The sequence below is a fragment of the Pseudochaenichthys georgianus genome, unplaced genomic scaffold (genome assembly GCF_902827115.2).
Source record: "Pseudochaenichthys georgianus unplaced genomic scaffold, fPseGeo1.2 scaffold_1759_arrow_ctg1, whole genome shotgun sequence".
NCBI lineage: Eukaryota > Metazoa > Chordata > Actinopteri > Perciformes > Channichthyidae > Pseudochaenichthys > Pseudochaenichthys georgianus.
The window spans coordinates 4,783-27,950 of record NW_027262537.1 but is presented as its reverse complement, the minus strand read 5'-3'; the positions used below and the strand labels follow the sequence as shown (position 1 = coordinate 27,950).

The following is a 23,168-nucleotide window of genomic DNA, read 5'->3' as shown; positions in this document are numbered from 1 at the left end:
GCTCTTTAGTGTTCACGTGTTTCACCGTGCTGTGATATCTGCTCTTTAGTGTTCACGTGTATTACCGTGCTGTGATATCTGCTCTTTAGTGTTCACGTGTATTACCGTGCTGTGATATCTGCTCTTTAGTGTTCACGTGTTTCACCGTGCTGTGATATCTGCTCTTCAGTGTTCACGTGTATTACCGTGCTGTGATATCTGCTCTTTAGTGTTCACGTGTTTCACCGTGCTGTAATATCTGCTCTTTAGTGTTCACGTGTATTACCGTGCTGTAATATCTGCTCTTTAGTGTTCACGTGTATTACCGTGCTGTAATATCTGCTCTTCAGTGTTCACGTGTATTACCGTGCTGTGCATATCTGTAGGGGTGGGGGAAGTAATCCATACAGCTTAGTATCGCGATACTTTGCTTGGCGATATTGTGTCGATACACGGATGCTGAGTATCGATATTTTTTTATATAAACTTTACGTTAAGACATGTATACAATTGCAATGGAAGTAACTAGGGCTGCACGATATATCGTGTCGTGACGATAATCGCGATATGCGCATGAGCGATATTCACATCGCGTGGACGTGAGATAAAAAAAAAGAATTTGCATTTTTATTTATTTTTTAAATAAAATGTTTAGGATATTAAGTAGGCAAATTAACTCAAACACGTCATGTTACAATTATTTTGCTGCTTGCTACAAAAGGAAAACTTGCGCGGCTCTCATGTCGGGGAACTCGAGTGAGTGACAGCTCACACAATCAAATCTCCAGAGCAACCGGACCCGGAGATCAAAGGTAGAAACACTGAATACAGTGGTTTCATGTGTTTCTCCAGTTCGGCGCTGCTAACCGAGCTAGCTCAGCTCGTTGCTCTGATAACTTAGGATCCAGACGTCCGAGCCTAAAATCCTTCATCCGGTTGAATATAGTTAAACAAATACCAATCGTATCATTCAAGTTCAAGAAAGGATGGGGGGAAAAAACGGTCTTTTCTTCAATTCCTGTGTTTTCATATCGCAGGGGAAAAAAACGCAATGTCAATTTTTTCCAATATCGTGCAGCCGTAAAAAAAACCCACAAACAATGCCATCTCCTTTTCAGGTTCAAATAACAAAGTTGTGTTATTTACATAAACTATTCATATTGCAAATACATGTTTTAACCAGGAAGGGAAGACGGACATGGATATGAGCCATGTGATTTGCAATATCGCAATATATCGTATCGCAATACTTAGCATATCGTAGAATTGCGATAGTTTCGTATCGTGGCTTAAGTATCGCGATAGTATCGTGGGGAGCCTGGAGATTCCCTCCCTCCTAGCTGCTGTTGTAATCATCATGTCAGCCTCTGATTCTGAAGAAGAGCTGCACAGCAAAGGGAAGTCTTATCAAATGGCAGTGTGGTCTCTCTCGAGCAATATCCACATCACAGTGAGACACATATTTAGTAAAGGTTAATACAGTGAGAGTATCTGAATGAAGCATGTTGGAGCTGCAGAGGTTATTCCACTTAAACACAAACCATTGTTTGGTACAGATCCTCTTAATCCATCCCTTCAATGTCGTGAATTATATCACGATTGAAATAAATAATCGCTATGAGTTCCTTGTTCTCAGATCTGGTACTTGAGTAAAAGTAGAAGTACTCAGATGTTGTACTTGAGTAAAAGTAGAAGTACTCAGATCTTGTAATTGAGTAGAAGTACTCAGATCTTGTAATTGAGTAAAAGTAGAAGTACTCAGGTCTGGTTCTTGAGTGAAAGTAGAAGTACTCAGATCTTGTGCTTGAGTAAAAGTAGAAGTACTCAGATCTTGTGCTTGAGTAAAAGTAGAAGTACTCAGATCTTGTACTTGAGTGAAAGTAGAAGTACTCAGATCTTGTGCTTGAGTAAAAGTAGAAGTACTCAGATCTGGTTCTTGAGTGAAAGTAGAAGTACTCAGATGTTGTACTTGAGTAAAAGTAGAAGTACTCAGATCTTGTGCTTGAGTAAAAGTAGAAGTACTCAGATCTTGTACTTGAGTAAAAGTAGAAGTACTCAGATCTTGTACTTGAGTAAAAGTAGAAGTACTCAGATCTTGTGCTTGAGTAAAAGTAGAAGTACTCAGATCTTGTACTTGAGTAAAAGTAGAAGTACTCAGATCTTGTACTTGAGTAAAAGTAGAAGTACTCAGATGGTGTACTTGAGTAAAAGTAGAAGTAATCAGATCTTGTACTTGAGTAAAAGTAGAAGTACTCAGATCTTGTACTTGAGTAAAAGTACTCAGATCTTGTGCTTGAGTAAAAGTAGAAGTACTCAGATCTTGTGCTTGAGTTAAAGTAAAAGTACTCAGATCTTGTGCTTGAGTAAAAGTAGAAGTACTCAGATCTTGTGCTTGAGTAAAAGTAGAAGTACTCAGATATTGTGCTTGAGTAAAAGTAGAAGTACTCAGATCTTGTACTTGAGTAAAAGTAGAAGTACTCAGATCTTGTACTTGAGTAAAAGTAGAAGTAATCAGATCTTGTACTTGAGTAAAAGTAGAAGTACTCAGATCTTGTACTTGAGTAAAAGTAGAAGTAATCAGATCTTGTACTTGAGTAAAAGTAGAAGTACTCAGATCTTGTACTTGAGTAAAAGTAGAAGTACTCAGATCTTGTGCTTGAGTAAAAGTAGAAGTACTCAGATCTTGTACTTGAGTAAAAGTAGAAGTACTCAGATCTTGTACTTGAGTAAAAGTACTCAGATCTTGTACTTGAGTAAAGTAGAAGTACTCAGATCTTGTACTTGAGTAAAAGTAGAAGTACTCAGATCTTGTGCTTGAGTAAAAGTAGAAGTACTCAGATATTGTGCTTGAGTAAAAGTAGAAGTACTCAGATCTTGTACTTGAGTAAAAGTAGAAGTACTCAGATATTGTGCTTGAGTAAAAGTAGAAGTACTCAGATCTTGTACTTGAGTAAAAGTAGAAGTACTCAGATCTTGTACTTGAGTAAAAGTAGAAGTAATCAGATCTTGTACTTGAGTAAAAGTAGAAGTACTCAGATCTTGTACTTGAGTAAAAGTAGAAGTACTCAGATCTTGTACTTGAGTAAAAGTAGAAGTACTCAGATCTTGTACTTGAGTAAAAGTAGAAGTACTCAGATCTTGTACTTGAGTAAAAGTAGAAGTACTCAGATCTTGTACTTGAGTAAAAGTACATGATCAGAGTACTTCTCCTCCTCTGCAGTGCACAGTGACCTGAAGCAGTGTCTGCTGACAGGACTGAATCCATACTGAGTCTAAACTGAGTTTTAAAGTGGAAGACAGTCCCGCTAAACTCCAGCCGACACTCTGTCTCTGATGCACATTACATATGAGTGAAATTGGATAAAACCAGGATAAAAAAGGCGCTTTTTCTATCCCAGTTTAAACCTCTCCCTGTTAATTAAATCCCTGCTTAACTCCCCTGGCTGCAGAACACTGCTTTTTGAACTCAGAAACATGTAAAGTTTGCTCAAGATGTATACAAGTATTTATTAAAACATGCTCTGTGCTCACCGAGGTCTTCGTCCTGCCCGTTCATTTCTCTTCTGCTTTTTACGGTGAAAAACCTCTGTAATGTGAATGTGAGGAAAACAAGGTGCTGTGTGTTAGAGAGGCAGGAACCACTTCCGGTTCTGCGTTTTCAAAAATAAAAGCATGCTGTTTTTCAGTGTTTTGGGTCTACTGTTAGTCAGGCAAATTATCTCAAAATGTCTTCCACTTGTTTTGAATGACTTGGCATCTCAACATAATGACTACATTTCTCAAAGTAAAGACTTAGAATCTAAAAAAGTATGAATTAGTACTTACAAATAATGACTTTGTATCTTAAATTAATAACATAGAATCTCAATAATGACTTTACATGTCAAAGTAATTTTGACATGACATTTGACATGACATTTTTATCCTAAAATATTGACGTATTATCTCAAAAAAATTACTGAGTTTACATTAGTACGTAGAAATAATACCTTAGTATCCGAAAATATTGACTAAGTATTACAAAAATGAGTTGCCATCTAAATATAATACATTAGTGTCTACAACTAAACACGTTGTATCTCAAAATGATGACCAAGCGTCGTAAAGTTACAACGATTTCTCCAAATAATGACTTGATATTTTCTACTTAATATCTCAAAATAAAGACTAACTTTCCCCACGTGATGACGAAGGGCCTCAACGATAATAAAGTATGTCAAAAATAATGACTAAGTATCTTAAAATAATGACAAAATATTTCAAAATAATAAAATATAATGATCATATAAAGGTGTGCCTTTACCTCACTGAACTGAGGTTATCAGAGCCGCTGAGTCTTTCAGGAGAGAGCTCTCTAAAGCTCTCCCCCCCGCAGTCAATTCCAATGTTAATAAAAGCTGTGTACGTTTTTTGGGAGTTTGATTTATTTTAAATTAACACAAATACAAAATTAAAACCTATCATTGCACACGAAAACCATTATTTAAAAAAAAGAACAATTTCACATAAACCTTTTAATGGGGCTGGGGCAGTTCAACTTGATTTGGGGGGGGGGGTGCGCCATAGTTTATGGGCGCTGTACGCAATATAGGCGTAGTTCTGTTAGTATAAGATGAGAAGATGTACTTTGTTGATCCAAAATCGGGAAATTGTGTTGTTATGAAATCTAATAAAAAAAAGAATGCGCCCTTAGCATTCGCCTATACTGCCTATGCCGAGGGCCGGCCCTGGGGTGATGTCACGCTTTACCGAACTGCATTGTGGTTCCGTTGCTTCGCTTTGCCTCCGTTGCTCGCGCTGAAAGTTTAGAAAAGTTCAACTTTTTAAGCGTCGACGGAAGCTTCAGCCAATCAAACCATATGCTACAAGCGCTAGCCAATCAAACCGCGTGCTCGTGTCTCTGGGGCAGGAGATTAATGTGATTGGTTGTTGGTCCACACCAGACACGCCCACCGCCAAGCTTCAACGCACGCTGCCGTGTGGACGTACCGTAAGTATCTTAAAATATTGACTTATCTCAAAATAACGACTTAATATCTCAAATTAACGACTTTGTATCTTAAAATAATGACTTCCCGACGTAATGACTGAGTATGCCAAAACAATAAAATAGTTCGTAAAAAGAATAGCTAAGTATCTCAAAGTCATGACTAACATCACAATACACATACAAATAAAAGACTGAACATTGGTTCTTGAGGTTTGTTTGTTGTTGCTATTTTTTCTTGCTTCAGGGCGTTATCATCAAATAATAATAATACATTTGATTTATATAGCGCTTTTCCTGGTGCTCAAAGCGCGTAGAAGTACTCCGATTTTAGTAGCAATAATACATGATAAAAAGACTCTGTTACCAAATAAAAGTCCTGCATTCAACATCTCCCTTAACACAGAGATGTTTCCCTTTTATTTTATTTTGAAGGCAGGATGTGTGAACTTCCGGTTTCGCCTGTGTTATTGTGTCTCAGAGGCCGCGCCCACACTCCTTACATTCACTCCTTAGAATACAGAGCACTTTTAAACCGTGCAGCTGTCTCAGAAAACATTTTTCCTGACATTTCACACTTTGATTTATTTTATTAGTAAAAGTATAAACACAACAGATTCATTAAACTACTGATCCTCCGATCAATAAACATCCATCTATCAGCTGAGCCACAGCACTGGTGACATCTCTCAAAACCAAAGGTGTAAAGTAACATTTACTCAAGTACTGTACTGAAGTACTATTTTGAGGTACTTGTACTTTACTTGTGTATTTCCATGGTATGCAACTGTGTACTTTTACCCCACTATAGTTCAGAGGTAAATGGTGTACTTTTCCTCCACTACATGTATTTAATACCTTTAGTTACTTCACAGATCCGGATGAATGATGTGAAATCTAACCAAGTGTTGAATCAGACTTTAGTTCCACCTGGAGTAAATCCACCAGCTACCCTGCAGTCTACAAAGTACTTCAGACTAGCTGCACCTTCACCAGCTACCCTGCAGTCTACAAAGTACTTCAGACTAGCTGCAGCTTCACCAGCTACCCTGCAGTCTACAAAGTACTTCAGACTAGCTGCACCTTCACCAGCTACCCTGCAGTCTACAAAGTACTTCAGACTAGCTGCACCTTCCACCAGCTACCCTGCAGTCTACAAAGTACTTCAGACTAGCTGCACCTTCACCAGCTACCCTGCAGTCTACAAAGTACTTCAGACTAGCTGCACCTTCACCAGCTACCCTGCAGTCTACAAAGTACTTCAGACTAGCTGCACCTCACCAGCTACCCTGCAGTCTACAAAGTACTTCAGACTAGCTGCACCTCCACCAGCTACCCTGCAGTCTACAAAGTACTTCAGACTAGCTGCACCTCCACCAGCTACCCTGCAGTCTACAAAGTACTTCAGACTAGCTGCACCTTCACCAGCTACCCTGCAGTCTACAAAGTACTTCAGACTAGCTGCACCTTCACCAGCTCTGAGAACACTTTCATGATCAATCATTATAAAACATATCATATATATTATTCTGAAATGGACCAATCTGCACAACGACTACTTTCACTGTCTTTCACTATATTTTGATGAGAATACTTTCTACTTTCACTTGAGGGACATTTTGAATGAGGACTTTTACTGAAACAGAGTATTCCTACACTCTGGAACTTCTACTTTTACTCAAGTACAAGATCTGAGTATTTCTACTTTTACTCAAGAACAAGATCTGATTACTTCTACTTTTACTCAAGTACCAGATCTGAGTACTTCTACTTTTACTCAAGTACACAATCTGAGTACTTCTCCTTTTACTCAAGTACAACATCTGAGTGCTTCTACTTTTACTCAAGAACAAGATCTGATTACTTCTACTTTTACTCAAGTACCAGATCTGAGTACTTCTACTTTTACTCAAGAACAAGATCTGATTACTTCTACTTTTACTTAAGTACCAGATCTGAGTACTTCTACTTTTACTCAATTACAAGATCTGAGTACTTCTACTTTTACCCAAGTACACAATCTGAGTACTTCTACTTTTAGTCAAGAACAAGATCTGATTACTTCTACTTTTACTTAAGTACCAGATCTGAGTACTTCTACTTTTACTCAAGTACAATATATGAGTACTTCTACTTTTACTAAATCGAAAATTAAAACTCACTTTTTTTTGTATTAAAGTCAAATGTAATGTAAAATGTATTTTTTACTTTTGGTCACATCACCAAAAATGTGTTCTCGTGTGGCTCTAATCTTCTTCCGTAAAAAAAACCAAGCTATTTTTGTCTATATTTACTATTATTCCATATTTTCCCATTTTTATTCCCAGGCCCTCGAACGCAGCCTGGCGTCACGTGACCCGGCAGTGACGTCACGAGTCTTCTCATAGCAACAACACTGTTAGCTGTTGTTCATCTCGATACTAATTTCTCACGCAGAAATACTCAAATACTGAAAATGGTAAGAAGCTAATACTGCTTTGAAGTGTATTTGATAATCCTGCATATATGTCTGCTGTCACTGTTGAGAAACGATAGTGTTATAAGAGGGATTTTAATAAAGTGCTAACTAACTAGCTTAATTATGCTAGCCGGGCGTTGTCGTTTAGCTCGATCCAATCGGCTAGCTTTTAGGTTTTTTTGACAGCAGCTAGACATTGCGGATTGTTCTTGTTATTACCTGGGAGTTTAATAACCCATACACCTGTATTACAATATGCTACCTCATGTCCCCAGGCTGAAGTGGAGGAAACTCTGAAGAGGATCCAGTCCCAGAAAGGAGTGCAGGGGATTATCATTGTCAATTCAGAAGGTACAGACCATCAAGCCCTAGGTTATCAGTTATCACCAGTCATCAGTTATCGCATCATATTATGGAAAATTAACGGTCTGTATTAATACACCCCTATTACACCTGCATTAAACCCATATCAGACCCATATTCAGCCCTTTAACCGCAATATTACCCCCATATTACACTGTTTCTACCCCCATATTACACTGTTTCTACCCCCATATTACACTGTTTCTACCCCCATATTACACTGTTTCTATACTGATATTACTAGTGATATCGAGATGAAGCCTTATGAAGCTTTGAAACTTTCCAGCCAACTGGTTCGCAAAAGGCTTCATCTCATGAGGCTTCATCTTGGGCTTCATTTAACACATCCCCCTGCTGGTCAAAGTGTGTACAGCAGGCAGATTGGACATCTCAACCGTGTGCTCTATCTCATACCGAGTTCCCATTGAGTAAAGCCTTAGAATAACTCTAAACAACGAACATTTCATTCATAATGTCAGCGGGGGGGGGCCGCGCAGAGGAACAGCAGAGTGCGGGCTGACGGGTGTCTGTGTGGACATTCCCCTTGTTGTGGAGTAAGAGGAACAGCAGAGACAGGCAGTGTCTTAGGTTCCAGTTAGACGACTAATGTCTGGGTTAGAGTTCATGACCTCATGTGTGTGTCATCTGATGGTTAATCTCAATGCACACACATTTTCCGTGCTTTCCAATAGTTTAAAATAGTTTTTATTCCACTGTTAATAACCTGTTCAACACAAACATGCCACGTGTAAACATTAAATAACATTTCTGTGGACTGATATGTGTTCAGTGGCTTATTAGAGGATGTGCCCTGAGAGATTGTAAAATGTCAATGAAGACGTCAGACGTAGTACATTTGTTAATAATTACATTGTGTGTGTGTGTGTGTGTGTGTGTGTGTGTGTGTGTGTGTGTGTGTGTGTGCGCCCGTGCGCCCCCTGGTGGCCAGTACATACCTGATGTGGCCCCACCACCATCCAAGTTGCCCATCCTGCTCTAATTACTTTCATATAGACTATTCTGCACAACTTGTATTGTCTGCACTTGCACTACAGTCAGTGTAATTGTGTTGCTCTGTTGGAGGCGGGGCCTGTGACCTCAGACGTTCATTATCATCACTGAACCGTAGCTCTGGACACATGACACGAAAAGCCTTGAATGTGTAAATGGACTCTCCTCCCTCAGGAATCCCCGTGAAGACGACTCTGGACAACGCGAGCACGGTGCAGTACGCAGGGCTGATCCACCAGCTGGTGATGAAGGCCAGGAGCACGGTGCGAGACATCGACCCGCAGAACGACCTCACCTTCCTGCGCATCCGCTCCAAGAAGAACGAGATCATGATCGCTCCAGGTGAGGCATCGGCACTCGGCAGATTATATTCAGATGCCGGTTCCTACAGTGAGAACACAACTGGGGCAGCAGCTTTTCTATCTGCTGCCCCTCGTGCCCGCAACAAAGGGCAGAAGGACGAGAAGCGGTCAGATGTGATCCCTGTGGGGGAGTCCATCTTAAAGGACAGAGAACACGACTCCATTGGTCGATGTGACTGCTCTTATAATTGAAGTCGTTTTAAATGTTTTATACCAGTTTCTTTTATTCACATATTGACTGGTCGACGTGTATTTCATGTGTGTGTTACAGCTGTGTTGCTTTGTGGTCATATGTTGTAACTTTGTCCATGCTGCCCTCTCGGCCGGGCGCTCTGGAAGAAGGGATTTTAATCTCAATGACACTTTTAGCTGGTTGAATAAAAAAGTAATTCAATTTAAAAAAGAGCATCAGAAACAGGTTTATTAGCAGAAGTTGCAAAACTAACATTTAAAAACGCAGATAGAGAACTAGTATAGTGAAATATAAAAGTATTTACTGAGAAATGGAATGGAATAAGATATGAATTGAAATCGGCAGTCAGATAAGATGGAACTTTAGGTCAGAGTTAAAAACAGGATATAATAATACAGCAGTAACTATTAAAACAAAATGTCAGGTGTTCTTTTCCCCAGAATCACCGTGGCTCTGATATTGTTTATAAGATATATAAATTCTCTCGAGAAACCTGACGTAAACAACAACAACGTGACGTCGGAGCTCCGTAAAAACAAAGCTGTCTCCGCTCAGTTTGATTCTCACAGTTCTGGAGGAATTGCACCGTTTTTGACGAACAGAAATATCGTTTTCTGGCATCACTTTGTTTTTGTCCATTTATTGAACATGTCGGAAACAAAACGTACAACCATTTATTTTACTTATGAAAATAATTATAACAAAGTATAAAAAAAGGGGCAAGAAGAAGTCCTCCCCCCGCTAGCGTACATTTTCAATATTAGGTCATCAGCGTCATGTTTCTCTTGATTTGTTGTTGTTTACAAAACAATCAAAAAGAAATAGCTTTTACAATTACAAGAAATAACAAATATGATTTGTACAGGTCCTGCTCGTAACCTTCCATGATTTGGCTTCTAAATAATAGTTTCAGTTTAGATAGACTTGTACAATATTTCAGTTATTCCACAGACCTTTTGATGCAATGACGTTAGGAATGTGTTCCCTTAAAGGGGGGGTGGGTACGTTTGAGAAACCGGCTGGAGGTACACTTGTTGTGATATTCCCTGGAATGCTCTGAACATCCGATAGCAATGAACATCTGAAGTGCTTTGACTAAAAATCCACGTCATCTGTGGAAGCCGTGGCGCTGTAAAAAGCTCGACCAATCATCTGAGCCGGCTAAAGTAACTGATGGCCTGCCTGCCTGTCAGCCTTCCATCGGGGCACACACTGATCTCGTGCCCTCATTGGTCGTGTTCCTGTGTGTTGGGGGAGGGGCTCTGTGAGGAAGTGGCAGATCTTTTCCGGTTGTGTATTTTCTAATTCCAGCCACTCGAGCCGGTTTCTCCAAAATGACCGACCCCACCTTTGAGATTTTACGGGGGAAATCTGCATTCTGCTTTGAGGGCGCAGCGCTCCTGTAAAACCTGATAAATAATATCCTTCTTTTAAATGGTGTTCCCTGTCATTCGGCCCTCGTTGTGTTTATTTGTCAGACAGTGTACAGACTTGTATCTTTCGCGGTCAACCTGTTTTTATCTTTTACTATTTAGTTCTGTTTAATTTTCTATTTTGAGACGTTTTGAACAATCCATTGAAACGGTTGATCCTTTGTCTTCACAGATAAGGACTATTTCCTGATCGTGATCCAGAACCCCTCGGACTGAAAGAGACGGAGCTGCTTCCCGACGCATTTCCCTCTCTCTCATATTTAAATGTTAAACAGCCAAACTTGTCCTTCGTCCCGCGATGAAGGAAAAGAACCAGGACGTTTTTAAGCACTTGCTGTACCAGGAAGTGATTTGAAGGTTAAAGAAATGACCCCGCATGCTCATGTATTCCCCATGTTTGATCCATTCCATTCTGCTCTCTGTGCATACCGTGTGTTTTGCTACCGTGTTTATTTTGATGGTATTTCAGCTCACGGTGAGAAGTGCACACTTGCTGAAATACCTCTGCAGAAGACGGAAATGCAGATAGGCATCGAAGCCCGCTCAGTGTAGAGGAGAGACGGCAGCACGTCTTCAGGAGGGTTTGCTATTCCACCTTCGTCAGAAGAACTAAAGACCGGGATCGATATTTATTATTTTGTTGGATAAGAAGAAGTTGAAGTGCAGAGTTTCAGGCTGAGCGGCGCCACGCCTCTCCGCCCGGCCGCGCCACGGGTCTGATGGTGATCTTATCAAATAAAAATAAATAAAAAATGGTTGGTTGTGTTTTTTGCCTTTTTCATTACATTTATTTACTTTTAAGATTTGATACGTTTAATTAAAGACAACATAAACATATAACGTAAACAAACCACTTTATTAAGCGCTTTGAGCACCAGGAAAAGCGCTATATAAATAACATATTATTATTAAGACACTCGTCACCTTCATTTCCCCTCTTGTGTGTCAGCTGTTTGTTTCCTTGAGGATGGCGAGTCTCCTTTTTCCAGCTAATCACCCGAGACCACGTCCTCCAGAACCTCCACCACACCCCTTCCCCCCGTCCTGCAGAACCTCCACCACACCCCTTCCCCCCGTCCTCCAGAACCTCCACCACACCCCTTCCCCCCGTCCTGCAGAACCTCCACCACACCCCTTCCCCCCGTCCTCCAGAACCTCCACCACACCCCTTCCCCCCACCTCACAGACCTGCTGCACCACCACACCCCTTCCCCCTTCCCCACCTCACAGACCTGCTGCACCACCACACCCCTTCCCCCCCACCTCACAGACCTGCTGCACCACCACACCCCTTCCCCCCACCTCACAGACCTGCTGCACCACCACACCCCTTCCCCCCACCTCACAGACCTGCTGCACCACCACACCCCTTCCCCCTACCTACCTCACAGACCTGCTGCACCACCACACCCCTTCCCCCTACCTCACAGACCTGCTGCACCACCACACCCCTTCCCCCTACCTACCTCACAGACCTGCTGCACCACCACACCCCTTCCCGCTGCCTCCGCTCATCAGAAGCCAACCTCCTATCCATCCCCACCCGCATCAATCACCGGACATGTGGGGACGTCGCTGCCGCCTCCCTCTGGAACTCACTCCCCCAACCCATCAGAGACTGCACTGACCTCTCCACCTTCAAAACACTCACCTTAATCTCGCTTGATTTTAATTTGACTTTAACTATATTTATTTGTTGTTCTTTTCTTTTCACTATCTTTGTAAAGCAAATTTGAGCACCTGTAAAAGCGCTAACAAAATACATCTATTATTATTAATCCAAATAAATAATGAATTGGTGTACGTCCCCTTTAAATCCAGCGGATGACGTCACCGCCTCCGTTTACTCGCTTTGTTTCTGGATCTGTTTTCAGAGACTGAGAGCGACGAGCAGAGAGAGCATCACAGCGAGAGAAACCCGTCCTCTTGCTGCTTTATTCTGCTCTTATCTTATATACATATATCTAATAACTGTGTGAACACAACGAGAGAGATGCCGTCCGACAGACCCTTCAAGCAGAGGAGGACATTCGGTAAGAAAAACACCGATACGGCTGTTAGCATGTTAGCCGGCCTGCTAGCTAGCTGCCGAGCTAATCTGTTGACAAAGTAAAAAAATATCTGTTGACAAGTGAAGCTGATGTTCTTGTGATTAATAACTAGATGCATACATAGATACTTTATTCAACCCAAGTTGGGAAATGAACATATCAACATAGCTCTTTAAAACACATTTTAAATGTGTCAACTATTATTTTTGAAAGCTTTTTTAATGCTTAAAATGTCCTTTTATCTAACTAACTTTATCTCAAATAAAGACTAAGTACTAGATAGCAGAGTATAAGCCTTTTTAAATCGGTACATATATTATTAAGGTTAGAGATACAATAACAAATATGTATTATGTCACATAAAGATGAATATGTCTGTTGCATATTAGCTTGAATGTTGTGTTATGTTAGCTGGTTCAAAACACATTTTAAAATCCTGTGAGTTTCACGTTATGAGAACTATTATATTTGAAAGCTTTTTTATTTGTAATTAAGAGTGAAAAATAACATGTTGTGTAACTTAGTGAAGATAAACAGCAGAATGTGTCCCTGGTTAGCCGGCCTGCTAGCCACCGAGCTAATCTGTTGACAGTCCTTCATGTTGTTGTAGCTGTTCAGCAGCTGCTTCCGATTCAGCTGTATCACATCAATATGAGAAGTTAACCCTACACATATCTATACATTATGCTGTGATTCTTTCTTCATTACACCCATATTGCACATGGATTACACCATATTACATGTTTATACACACGAATACACCCATATTACATGTTTATACACCCATACTACACATTAATATACCCGTATTACACATTAATTAGACGTGTATACACCCATATTACACATTAATACACCCATATAGGCAAGGCATATACTATTTATGTCACCCTTATGCCCCAGGATACAGAGAAGGTTAGGATAATCCAGAGGGACACAAAAGATTAAATCTGATTTAATGACAACGAACAGCCGGTGGCTTCTGATGTTAAAAGGCCACCTGGGTCTTTAGCCCGTTAGCATTGGCTGCTACAGCTAGCTAGTCTCAGGGTAAACATGGTGTTTGCTCAAAAGGAAAACAACTTGTGCTGACACGTTATCCCAGTGCACGTGCTCTGATTTATGACGTCACCTTACACCAAAACACGGCCTGTGTTCAGAGGGGAGGAGCCAGGGCTGTTGCATCACCCGCTGAATACAGGACTACGTGGAGAAGTACTCGGAGCATGTACTTTAGTAGAAGTACAAGTACTCAGAGCATGTACTTTAGTAGAAGTACAAGTAATCAGAGCATGTACTTTAGTAGAAGTAATCAGAGCATGTACTTTAGTAGAAGTAGAAGCATGTACTTTAGTAGAAGTACAAGTACTCGGAGCATGTACTTTAGTAAAGGTAGAAGTACTCAGAGCATGTACTTTAGTAGAAGTACAAGTACTCAGAGCATGTACTTTAGTAAAAGTAGAAGTACTCAGATCTTGTTCTTGAGTTAAAGTAGAAGTACTCAGGTCTTGTACTTGAGTACAAGTAGAAGTACTCAGATCTTGTGCTTGAGTAAAAGTAGAAGTACTCAGATCTTGTACTTGAGTAAAAGTAGAAGTACTCAGATCTTGTATTGAGTAAAAGTAGAAGTACTCAGGTCTTGTACTTGAGTACAAGTAGAAGTACTCAGATCTTGTATTGAGTAAAAGTAGAAGTACTCAGGTCTTGTACTTGAGTACAAGTAGTAGAAGTACTCAGATCTTGTGCTTGAGTAAAAGTAGAAGTACTCAGATCTTGTACTTGAGTAAAAGTAGAAGTACTTTATGAGCCTATAAAAGTAGTTTCCCAGACTAGTCGTAATGTATGATCTCATACAGGAAACTCACGGTGCGTTTTGAGTCTTAGGTCAAAGTTGAAACCCCTCCTCCTTGATGGCAGAACAACAGAGCCGTCCTGAAGATAGCAATGTGAGGATATTGACTCTAGTGACTGAAAGTCAGGAAGGGAAATGGATATCCAATACAAGACCGTCCTGATGGAGTGTCTCCTGTGAGCTTTTAGATCCTGCCTGACCCGCAGTATCTCCTGACAGAAAGATCTCTATTCTGGATAAAAGCACCGTCTCTTCTCCTCGGAAAACATCCGCAGACACGGAGACAAAGAAACCATTCACCGTCTCCGAGCGTTAAACGCAGCCTGTGTTAAAGCCCCGTTTCCGCAAATAGAGATACTCTAACGTTACAGCGAGCGGTGGGTTGTTCAGTAAGAGAGGAGGGAGACATATTGCCACGTGGAAGAGGGAAAGGCTCAGGGATCACAGAAATCAGATGTTCGGTGAGGACTTGAGTTCATTGAGAACACACACACACACACACACAAATAAACCACGAGAGATGTGGAAAAAGACACACTGGGTGTTAGGGAGGATTTGTGCTGCAATTTCAATATTTGAAGCATTTCTTTGTGCGTTTTAAGATAAGTTAAGAAGTACTTCATCAATTTGGGAGCATACAAAGACAAGGCATTAAAGAAGTTAAAAGACATAAGCAATCCAAAATGTAAACATCTCAAATAGAAATAAAATAGCATTAAAAAAAAGTAGAAAATATACAAGTTTAAAGATGTGTTTACTATCAAGAAAAGGAACAAGACCTGGTTTTTAAAATGGAGGGTTTGTACTGCAATTTCAATATTAAAAGCAAGAGAGGACTCTTTAAAGTAGAGACACTACATACTGATATACACCTGAACATCAGCAGGAGAGGACTCTTTAAAGTAGAGACACTACATACTGATATACATCTGAACATCAGCAGGAGAGGACTCTTTAAAGTAGAGACACTACATACTGATATACATCTGAACATCAGCAGGAGAGGACTCTTTAAAGTAGAGACACTACATACTGATATACACCTGAACATCAGCAGGAGAGGACTCTTTAAAGTAGAGACACTACATACTGATATACACCTGAACATCAGCAGGAGAGGACTCTTTAAAGTAGAGACACTACATACTGATATACACCTGAACATCAGCAGGAGAGGACTCTTTAAAGTAGAGACACTACATACTGATATACACCTGAACATCAGCAGGAGAGGACTCTTTAAAGTAGAGACACTACATACTGATATACACCTGAACATCAGCAGGAGAGGACTCTTTAAAGTAGAGACACTACATACTGATATACACCTGAACATCAGCAGGAGAGGACTCTTTAAAGTAGAGACACTACATACTGATATACACCTGAACATCAGCAGGAGAGGACTCTTTAAAGTAGAGACACTACATACTGATATACACCTGAACATCAGCAGGAGAGGACTCTTTAAAGTAGAGACACTACATACTGATATACACATGAACATCAGCCGGAGAGGACTCTTTAAAGTAGAGACACTACATACTGATATACACCTGAACATCAGCAGGAGAGGACTCTTTAAAGTAGAGACACTACATACTGATATACACCTGGACATCAGCAGGAGAGGACTCTTTAAAGTAGAGACACTACTGATATACACATGAACATCAGCAGGAGAGGACTCTTTAAAGTAGAGACACTACTGATATACACATGAACATCAGCAGGAGAGGACTCTTTAAAGTAGAGACACTACATACTGATATACACCTGGACATCAGCAGGAGAGGACTCTTTAAAGTAGAGACACTTCATACTGATATACACCTGAACATCAGCAGGAGAGGACTCTTTAAAGTAGAGACACTACATACTGATATACACCTGAACATCAGCAGGAGAGGACTCTTTAAAGTAGAGACACTACATACTGATATACACCTGGACATCAGCAGGAGAGGACTCTTTAAAGTAGAGACACTTCATACTGATATACACCTGGACATCAGCAGGAGAGGACTCTTTAAAGTAGAGACACTTCATACTGATATACACCTGAACATCAGCAGGAGAGGACTCTTTAAAGTAGAGACACTACACACTGATATACACCTGAACATCAGCAGGAGAGGACTCTTTAAAGTAGAGACACTTCATACTGATATACACCTGGACATCAGCAGGAGAGGACTCTTTAAAGTAGAGACACTTCATACTGATATACACCTGAACATCAGCAGGAGAGGACTCTTTAAAGTAGAGACACTACATACTGACATACACCTGAACATCAGCAGGAGAGGACTCTTTAAAGTAGAGACACGACATACTGATATACACCTGAACATCAGCAGGAGAGGACTCTTTAAAGTAGAGACACTTCATACTGATATACACCTGAACATCAGCAGGAGAGGACTCTTTAAAGTAGAGACACTACACACTGATATACACCTGAACATCAGCAGGAGAGGACTCTTTAAAGTAGAGACACTTCATACTGATATACACCTGGACATCAGCAGGAGAGGACTCTTTAAAGTAGAGACACTTCATACTGATATACACCTGAACATCAGCAGGAGAGGACTCTTTAAAGTAGAGACACTACATACTGACATACACCTGAACATCAGCAGGAGAGGACTCTTTAAAGTAGAGACACGACATACTGATATACACCTGAACATCAGCAGGAGAGGACTCTTTAAAGTAGAGACACTTCATACTGATATACACCTGAACATCAGCAGGAGAGGACTCTTTAAAGTAGAGACACTAAAACGACTAAATGCTATCACCACCCCTATCTATAACTATGGACAGTCAATCATAACGTTATTAGAATCGCAGTATGGACTTGACGCGTTCACCCCGGAGTACTTTCACCCGTACTTTTCCCCTTTAGTTCCGTCAGTGCCAGTGCCCGTTGCGTTCACACCAAAAAGTTCACTTGGTTCAGGGCACTTTTAGCCCCATGTTTAGTGCCTGCTAGAGAGGTGGTACTCTCCCGGGGGGGAAACGTGCCCCAGTTCTGATTGGCTGGGCGAATTGCAAACCACGCCCCGTAAAACTCTGAAATGTTTTTTGAAGCCGCCATTGTATTTGCTGGCATTGGCATTATTAGCATTCGCCCCGCACACCAACGGAGAGAGAATAACTTGGGAGATGAGGAGGTGTCGGCGTTCTGATGATTTACTCAACTCCGGGGACTTCGGGTGGCAGGATACGCCGTGAAGTGGTTTGCGGCCTGCCAGTAAACCCAAAGCAGAAGAAGAAGCAGTGACGTCAGCGGCTTTATTTGCCTAATCTTCCCTCAGGGGACTTACTCCGGTGTGAACGCGATCTGCACTGAGTGCCCCATGGGGGACTGAGTGCTGCAAAGTACTCAGTCCCCCATGGGGCACTGAGTGCTGCAAAGTACTCAGTCCCCCATGGGGCACTGAGTGCCGCAAAGTACTCAGTCCCCCATGGGGCACTGAGTGCCGCAAAGTACTCAGTCCCCCATGGGGCACTGAGTGCCGCAAAGTACTCAGTCCCCCATGGGGCACTGAGTGCCGCAAAGTACTCAGTCCCCCATGGGGCACTGAGTGCTGCAAAGTACGCGGTGTGAACCCGGCAAATGGCTATGAATACATTTCTATGTTAGAGCCACAATGGGAATGGCCTTTTCTTTGATCAGGTTCAGATGCATTCAGTGTTTTTTAAAGTGATGTTTGTTGTTTACAGACCGTGTTTTTGTTCTCCACAGCTGACCGGTGCAAAGAGGTCCAGCAGATCCGGGATCAGCACCCCAACAAGATCCCTGTAAGCTGCTCCTTAATTTCAACATCATACACTTCTACGCTAAATCATATTAGATTTCTGATTTACAGTACGTTGTGTCTGCAGGTGATCATCGAGAGGTATAAGGGGGAGAAGCAGCTTCCTGTTCTGGACAAAACCAAGTTCCTGGTTCCTGACCACGTCAACATGAGCGAGCTGGTGAAGATCATCAGGTACACACACGCACGGGGACGACTGTAAACATGCACTCAGATGCACACTTATTATTGTATAGACTTTCTTGCACCTTCTCTCAGACTCACTTTATCTCACACACACAGACTCACTCACACACACACACACACAATATGCACGTTTCTGCCGCTAGGGGTCTCTCGATCAGAAACAGTGTCAAATTAATATGTGGAAACTAATTTCTGCAGTTATCTAAAATCAAATGTAGAAATCCCATTGGGCGAGGGAGATGCTGCCTTCAGGGACTACCGTACTTGTCGGACTATAAAGCGCACCTGCATATAAGCCGTCTGTCTTGCTCTCGTTCTGTCTCTCGGTTCCACTTTGACTTTGGCGCTACCTGTCTCACTCTTTTCCGGCCTCCAGCTTTTCCTGCTGGAGCCCGCCGCTTAAAGGTGGCGGGCGCGGACCGGTCATAGAGCCCGTAGTGTTAAAGGTGGTTAATGTTACCTGTAAAATCCATAGATTTAGGAGGTTCCCTAGTGGCCGTTAGCTGTACACACAAAATGGGGAAAAAAGTGATGTTTTTAATATGTGGAGATTAAATGTAGAAATCCCATTGGACCAGGGAGATGCTGCCTTCAGGGACTACATCATTGCATAATCTTTAACCCAAATGTCCCCGTCCCCCAGGCGGCGTCTGCAGCTGAACCCGACCCAGGCCTTCTTCCTGCTGGTGAACCAGCACAGCATGGTGTCCGTGTGCACGCCCATCTCTGAGATCTACGAGCAGGAGAGGGACGAGGACGGCTTCCTCTACATGGTGTACGCCTCGCAGGAGACCTTCGGGTGCTAGGGGGGGAGGGAGAGGAAAAGGAGGAGGAGAGGGAAAGAGTGGAGAGAGAGAGAGAGAGAGAGAGAGGGGGCATCTTCAGGTGCTGGGGGCGCCTGAGGAGGCATATCAATGGTGTCAGAACCAACGAGAACCCACCAGCTCTGTTGATCCTCTCCTCAGAGGTGTCCACCAAGAGCAGCAACATGAGGAGGTTCTTCTGAAGGGAAGTGTAGTTCAGGAGAGGCAGATATTGTCTAGTGACAAATTCCAGTAATGATTCATTTGGAAAAAAAGATGAATGAGAATAAAATAAAATGCAAGCAACGAAAAGATAAGGGACATCAAATCTGTCTCCTCCCCTTCCATTGGTCATGTGACATGTTCCCTCTCTCTTTAGTGGACCCCCCCCTCTTCCTATTGGTCAGTACAACACTAGCTGAGGACATCCTGTGTTTGTTTTTATTCTCTCGGTCCCACACAAAGTCCTATTTTGAAAAAGCGGGACAAAACCGGCCACATTTGGGCATTTTTGAAATTGATGAGTGTTTTAGACACACGCTAAGCCAGACAGGAAGTGGTTTAAAGGTATTCTTTATCCCCATGTGTCGCCCTTTATTCCCGTCATTGAAACTAGCAGATCGATGGGGGAGCGATTGTAGTTTTACTTTTTTTTTTTACTCACTTTTTTGTGTGTTAATCTTTGCCTTTTGTTCGAGACATTAGCCGTAGTTTTGTAGTGTCGTTTGTTTCTTTTTAATCGTACATTTGGCCGTCGGCCTGAAGCTGAAAACCAGGCTAACGGCGACTGTAATCCTGGGACATTTAATTACTTTAATAATTAATCTTACATGTGCAATATTTATCCCGTCAAACCCTCGCAGGGTAACACAACACTACCACTTCCTGTAAACGTCACAGAAGGGAAGTTGGCCATAGCATTAGCATCACTAAAAGAGACGCTGCTACATCCTGTCTCTGAGTAACAGACTGAAGCACAACACACCTCGCCTGTTAGCATCACGCGACTCGTCTGTTAGCATCACGACTCGCCTGTTAGCATCACGACTCGCCTGTTAGCATCACGAGTCGCCTGTTAGCATCACACGACTCACCTGTTAGCATCACGACTCGCCTGTTAGCATCACGACTCGCCTGTTAGCATCACACGACTCGCCTCTTAGCATCACCTGACTCGCCTGTTAGCATCACCTGACTCGCCTGTTAGCATCACGACTCGCCTGTTAGCATCACGAGTCGCCTGTTAGCATCACGACTCGCCTGTTAGCATCACGAGTCGCCTGTTAGCATCACGACTCGCCTGTTAGCATCACACGACTCACCTCTTAGCATCACGCGACTCGTCTGTTAGCATCACCTGACTCGCCTGTTAGCATCACGACTCGCCTGTTAGCATCACACGACTCGCCTGTTAGCATCACGACTCACCTCTTAGCATCACGACTCGCCTGTTAGCATCACACGACTCACCTCTTAGCATCACGCAACTCGTCTGTTAGCATCACCTGACTCGCCTGTTAGCATCACGACTCGCCTGTTAGCATCACACGACTCGCCTGTTAGCATCACGACTCGCCTGTTAGCATCACGACTCACCTCTTAGCATCACGACTCGCCTGTTAGCATCACGAGTCGCCTGTTAGCATCACACGACTCGCCTGTTAGCATCACACGACTCGCCTGTTAGCATCACACGACTCGCCTGTTAGCATCACACGACTCGCCTGATAGCATCACGAGTCGCCTGTTAGCATCACACGACTCGCCTGTTAGCATCACGACTCGCCTGTTAGCATCACGCGACTCGCCTGTTAGCATCACGCGACTCGCCTGTTAGCATCACGAGTCGCCTGTTAGCATCACACGACTCGCCTGTTAGCATCACGACTCGTCTGTTAGCATCACGACTCGTCTGTTAGCATCACGAGTCGCCTGTTAGCATCACACGACTCGCCTGTTAGCATCACGACTCGCCTGTTAGCATCACGACTCGCCTAACTAAACGTCATCACGCCCAACATTAGCCGCCGTTAGCTTGGCGTGAAGTCGTGTGACCGTGCTGTAGATCCTGTATAGCTTTTCCTAAATGTTTTGTTTACCACAGACCCAAAGCCAATGGTGAAATTGGCTTTTAGCAGAGGGAACCAGGGAGATGCTGCCTTCAGGGTCGGATTAAAAAAAATACGTCATCACTGCACCACTCTGTTAGCTCGGTTAGCGGTAGCATCACAGGACAATAAAGGATCAAAGAGCACTACTGCAGCACAGGAAGTGAGTCATTTAATGATCAGCGAAACTTAAATAATATAATTATCACATTTTGTATATTGAGCTTGGTAGGATAGACTTGAGCATTAGACATAACAAAATGTATTTACCGTTGGACATGAACAAGCTTCTTTTGCACATAAATTAAAACCAATATAAGAGAGTTGGCATAGAGTTTTTTTAGGAAATGACTGTATATCTATATAACGATTATTATTATCATCAACCCTCCTCTCCTCTGTCCGTGTGTCCGTCTGCCTTTCTTTGAAAATACTTTACAAAAGGTTGTGATGCTCTACACACCCTGCATGTTTTAACCTTTGTTTTTATAAATGTATGTATATCTTAATTGCATTGTTTAATGTAGACATTTGTAGATGTTTCCCGAACTAAAAACTGAAAATAAGTGAACGTTTTGAAGGAAAACAAAAGAACTGTGTGCGTATAAAACGATCATATAATCGAGCTGTGTTACAAAGTGTGTTTTTCTTTAGGCTGTCTGACATGTCACTGTTCGGAGGGGTGTATATAGACGCATTGCTGCAACCGTATTCAAAGCGTTTGCCAATAAAGAAATAAAAAGTTGCCTTTAAAATGTTCTTGTCTTCTGTTTGTTCGTCACTGAAGAGGTAGACTAAATGTTCGGCTTTTTAAAATACAGTATATTCCATTTTTAATTGGCCCGCAGCTAATTAAAAGTATAATGGAATATTAGCACCTGAAACTTGTGTTTATCTTTTATTGCACTTCTTAAAAATATATTACACAGCAGTATTCATGTGTTCACAAGAGCCCACTTCTCAAATAGTTGGAAGTTGAGACTTTTATTTTTTTAACAAATCCCAGTTGTGTGATGCTACCTCGCCTGCAGAGGGTGTGGCTGTGCTGTGTCGTAACTCAGGGCACCTGGGTCCGGTGCCCTGCAGCTCCCGCTCTGCTCCTTCCTCCAAGCATCCGCTTTTGTTTAGTATGCTGTTGCTACTTCAGTTGCTTTACTTTGTGCACCTCACACATTACTTTACTTTACATGTAATTTGTTAGACGCTTTTATCCAAAGTAACTTACATACATTCAGTACTGTGGACAATCCCCACAGGAGCAATTTGGGGTGAAGTATCTTGCCCAGGGACACAACGACATGCTGACTGCAGTGGGACTCGAACTTGCTACCCTGTGAATTGAAGTCCAGCACACTAACCACTGAGCCACAGCCTCATACATACACGTCCATGTGTACTGATACCACTGACGTCCACACCTCATGCTTTACTCACTTTGCACTTCTTTAATTTGGTTAATTTGAATTACTTACTTTAAATCTTTTATTAACCATATGTGTCTCCTCTTTGTTGTGGCCTTTTGAGCCAGGTCATAAGAGTCATGACTTATTTC

At 42.0% G+C, this 23,168-nt stretch overlaps 2 protein-coding genes across 2 annotated transcripts; both read left to right on the top strand.

Moving 5' to 3' along the window:
• Positions 1-7,314: 7,314 nt before the first annotated feature.
• On the top strand, positions 7,315-11,541 carry dynlrb1 (dynein, light chain, roadblock-type 1). The gene is made up of 4 exons (XM_034077598.2): positions 7,315-7,424; positions 7,700-7,775; positions 8,973-9,140; positions 10,959-11,541. Exons 1-4 carry the CDS (start codon positions 7,422-7,424, stop codon positions 11,000-11,002), a joined length of 291 nt encoding a protein of 96 aa, XP_033933489.1. The 5' UTR covers positions 7,315-7,421; the 3' UTR covers positions 11,003-11,541.
• Positions 11,542-12,654: 1,113 nt separating this feature from the next.
• On the top strand, positions 12,655-22,371 carry map1lc3a (microtubule-associated protein 1 light chain 3 alpha). Its single transcript, XM_034077597.1, has 4 exons — positions 12,655-12,819; positions 18,447-18,502; positions 18,587-18,693; positions 19,349-22,371. The coding sequence occupies exons 1-4, from the start codon at positions 12,780-12,782 to the stop codon at positions 19,509-19,511; spliced, it is 366 nt and encodes a 121-aa protein (XP_033933488.1). The 5' UTR covers positions 12,655-12,779; the 3' UTR covers positions 19,512-22,371.
• Positions 22,372-23,168: the final 797 nt, after the last annotated feature.

What these genes read in the sequence shown, in the direction of transcription:
- dynlrb1 (XM_034077598.2), top strand. An exon ending in TATCATTGTCAATTCAGAAG is followed by an intron (nt 7,776 to 8,972) that starts GTACAGACCATC and finishes CTCCTCCCTCAG; the next exon opens with GAATCCCCGTGAAGACGACT. An exon ending in CGAGATCATGATCGCTCCAG is followed by an intron (nt 9,141 to 10,958) that starts GTGAGGCATCGG and finishes TTGTCTTCACAG; the next exon opens with ATAAGGACTATTTCCTGATC.
- map1lc3a (XM_034077597.1), top strand. Translation starts at nt 12,780, where the DNA reads ATGCCGTCCGACAGACCCTTCAAGCAGAGGAGGACATTCG. An exon ending in CAAGCAGAGGAGGACATTCG is followed by an intron (nt 12,820 to 18,446) that starts GTAAGAAAAACA and finishes TGTTCTCCACAG; the next exon opens with CTGACCGGTGCAAAGAGGTC. An exon ending in GAGCTGGTGAAGATCATCAG is followed by an intron (nt 18,694 to 19,348) that starts GTACACACACGC and finishes CCCGTCCCCCAG; the next exon opens with GCGGCGTCTGCAGCTGAACC.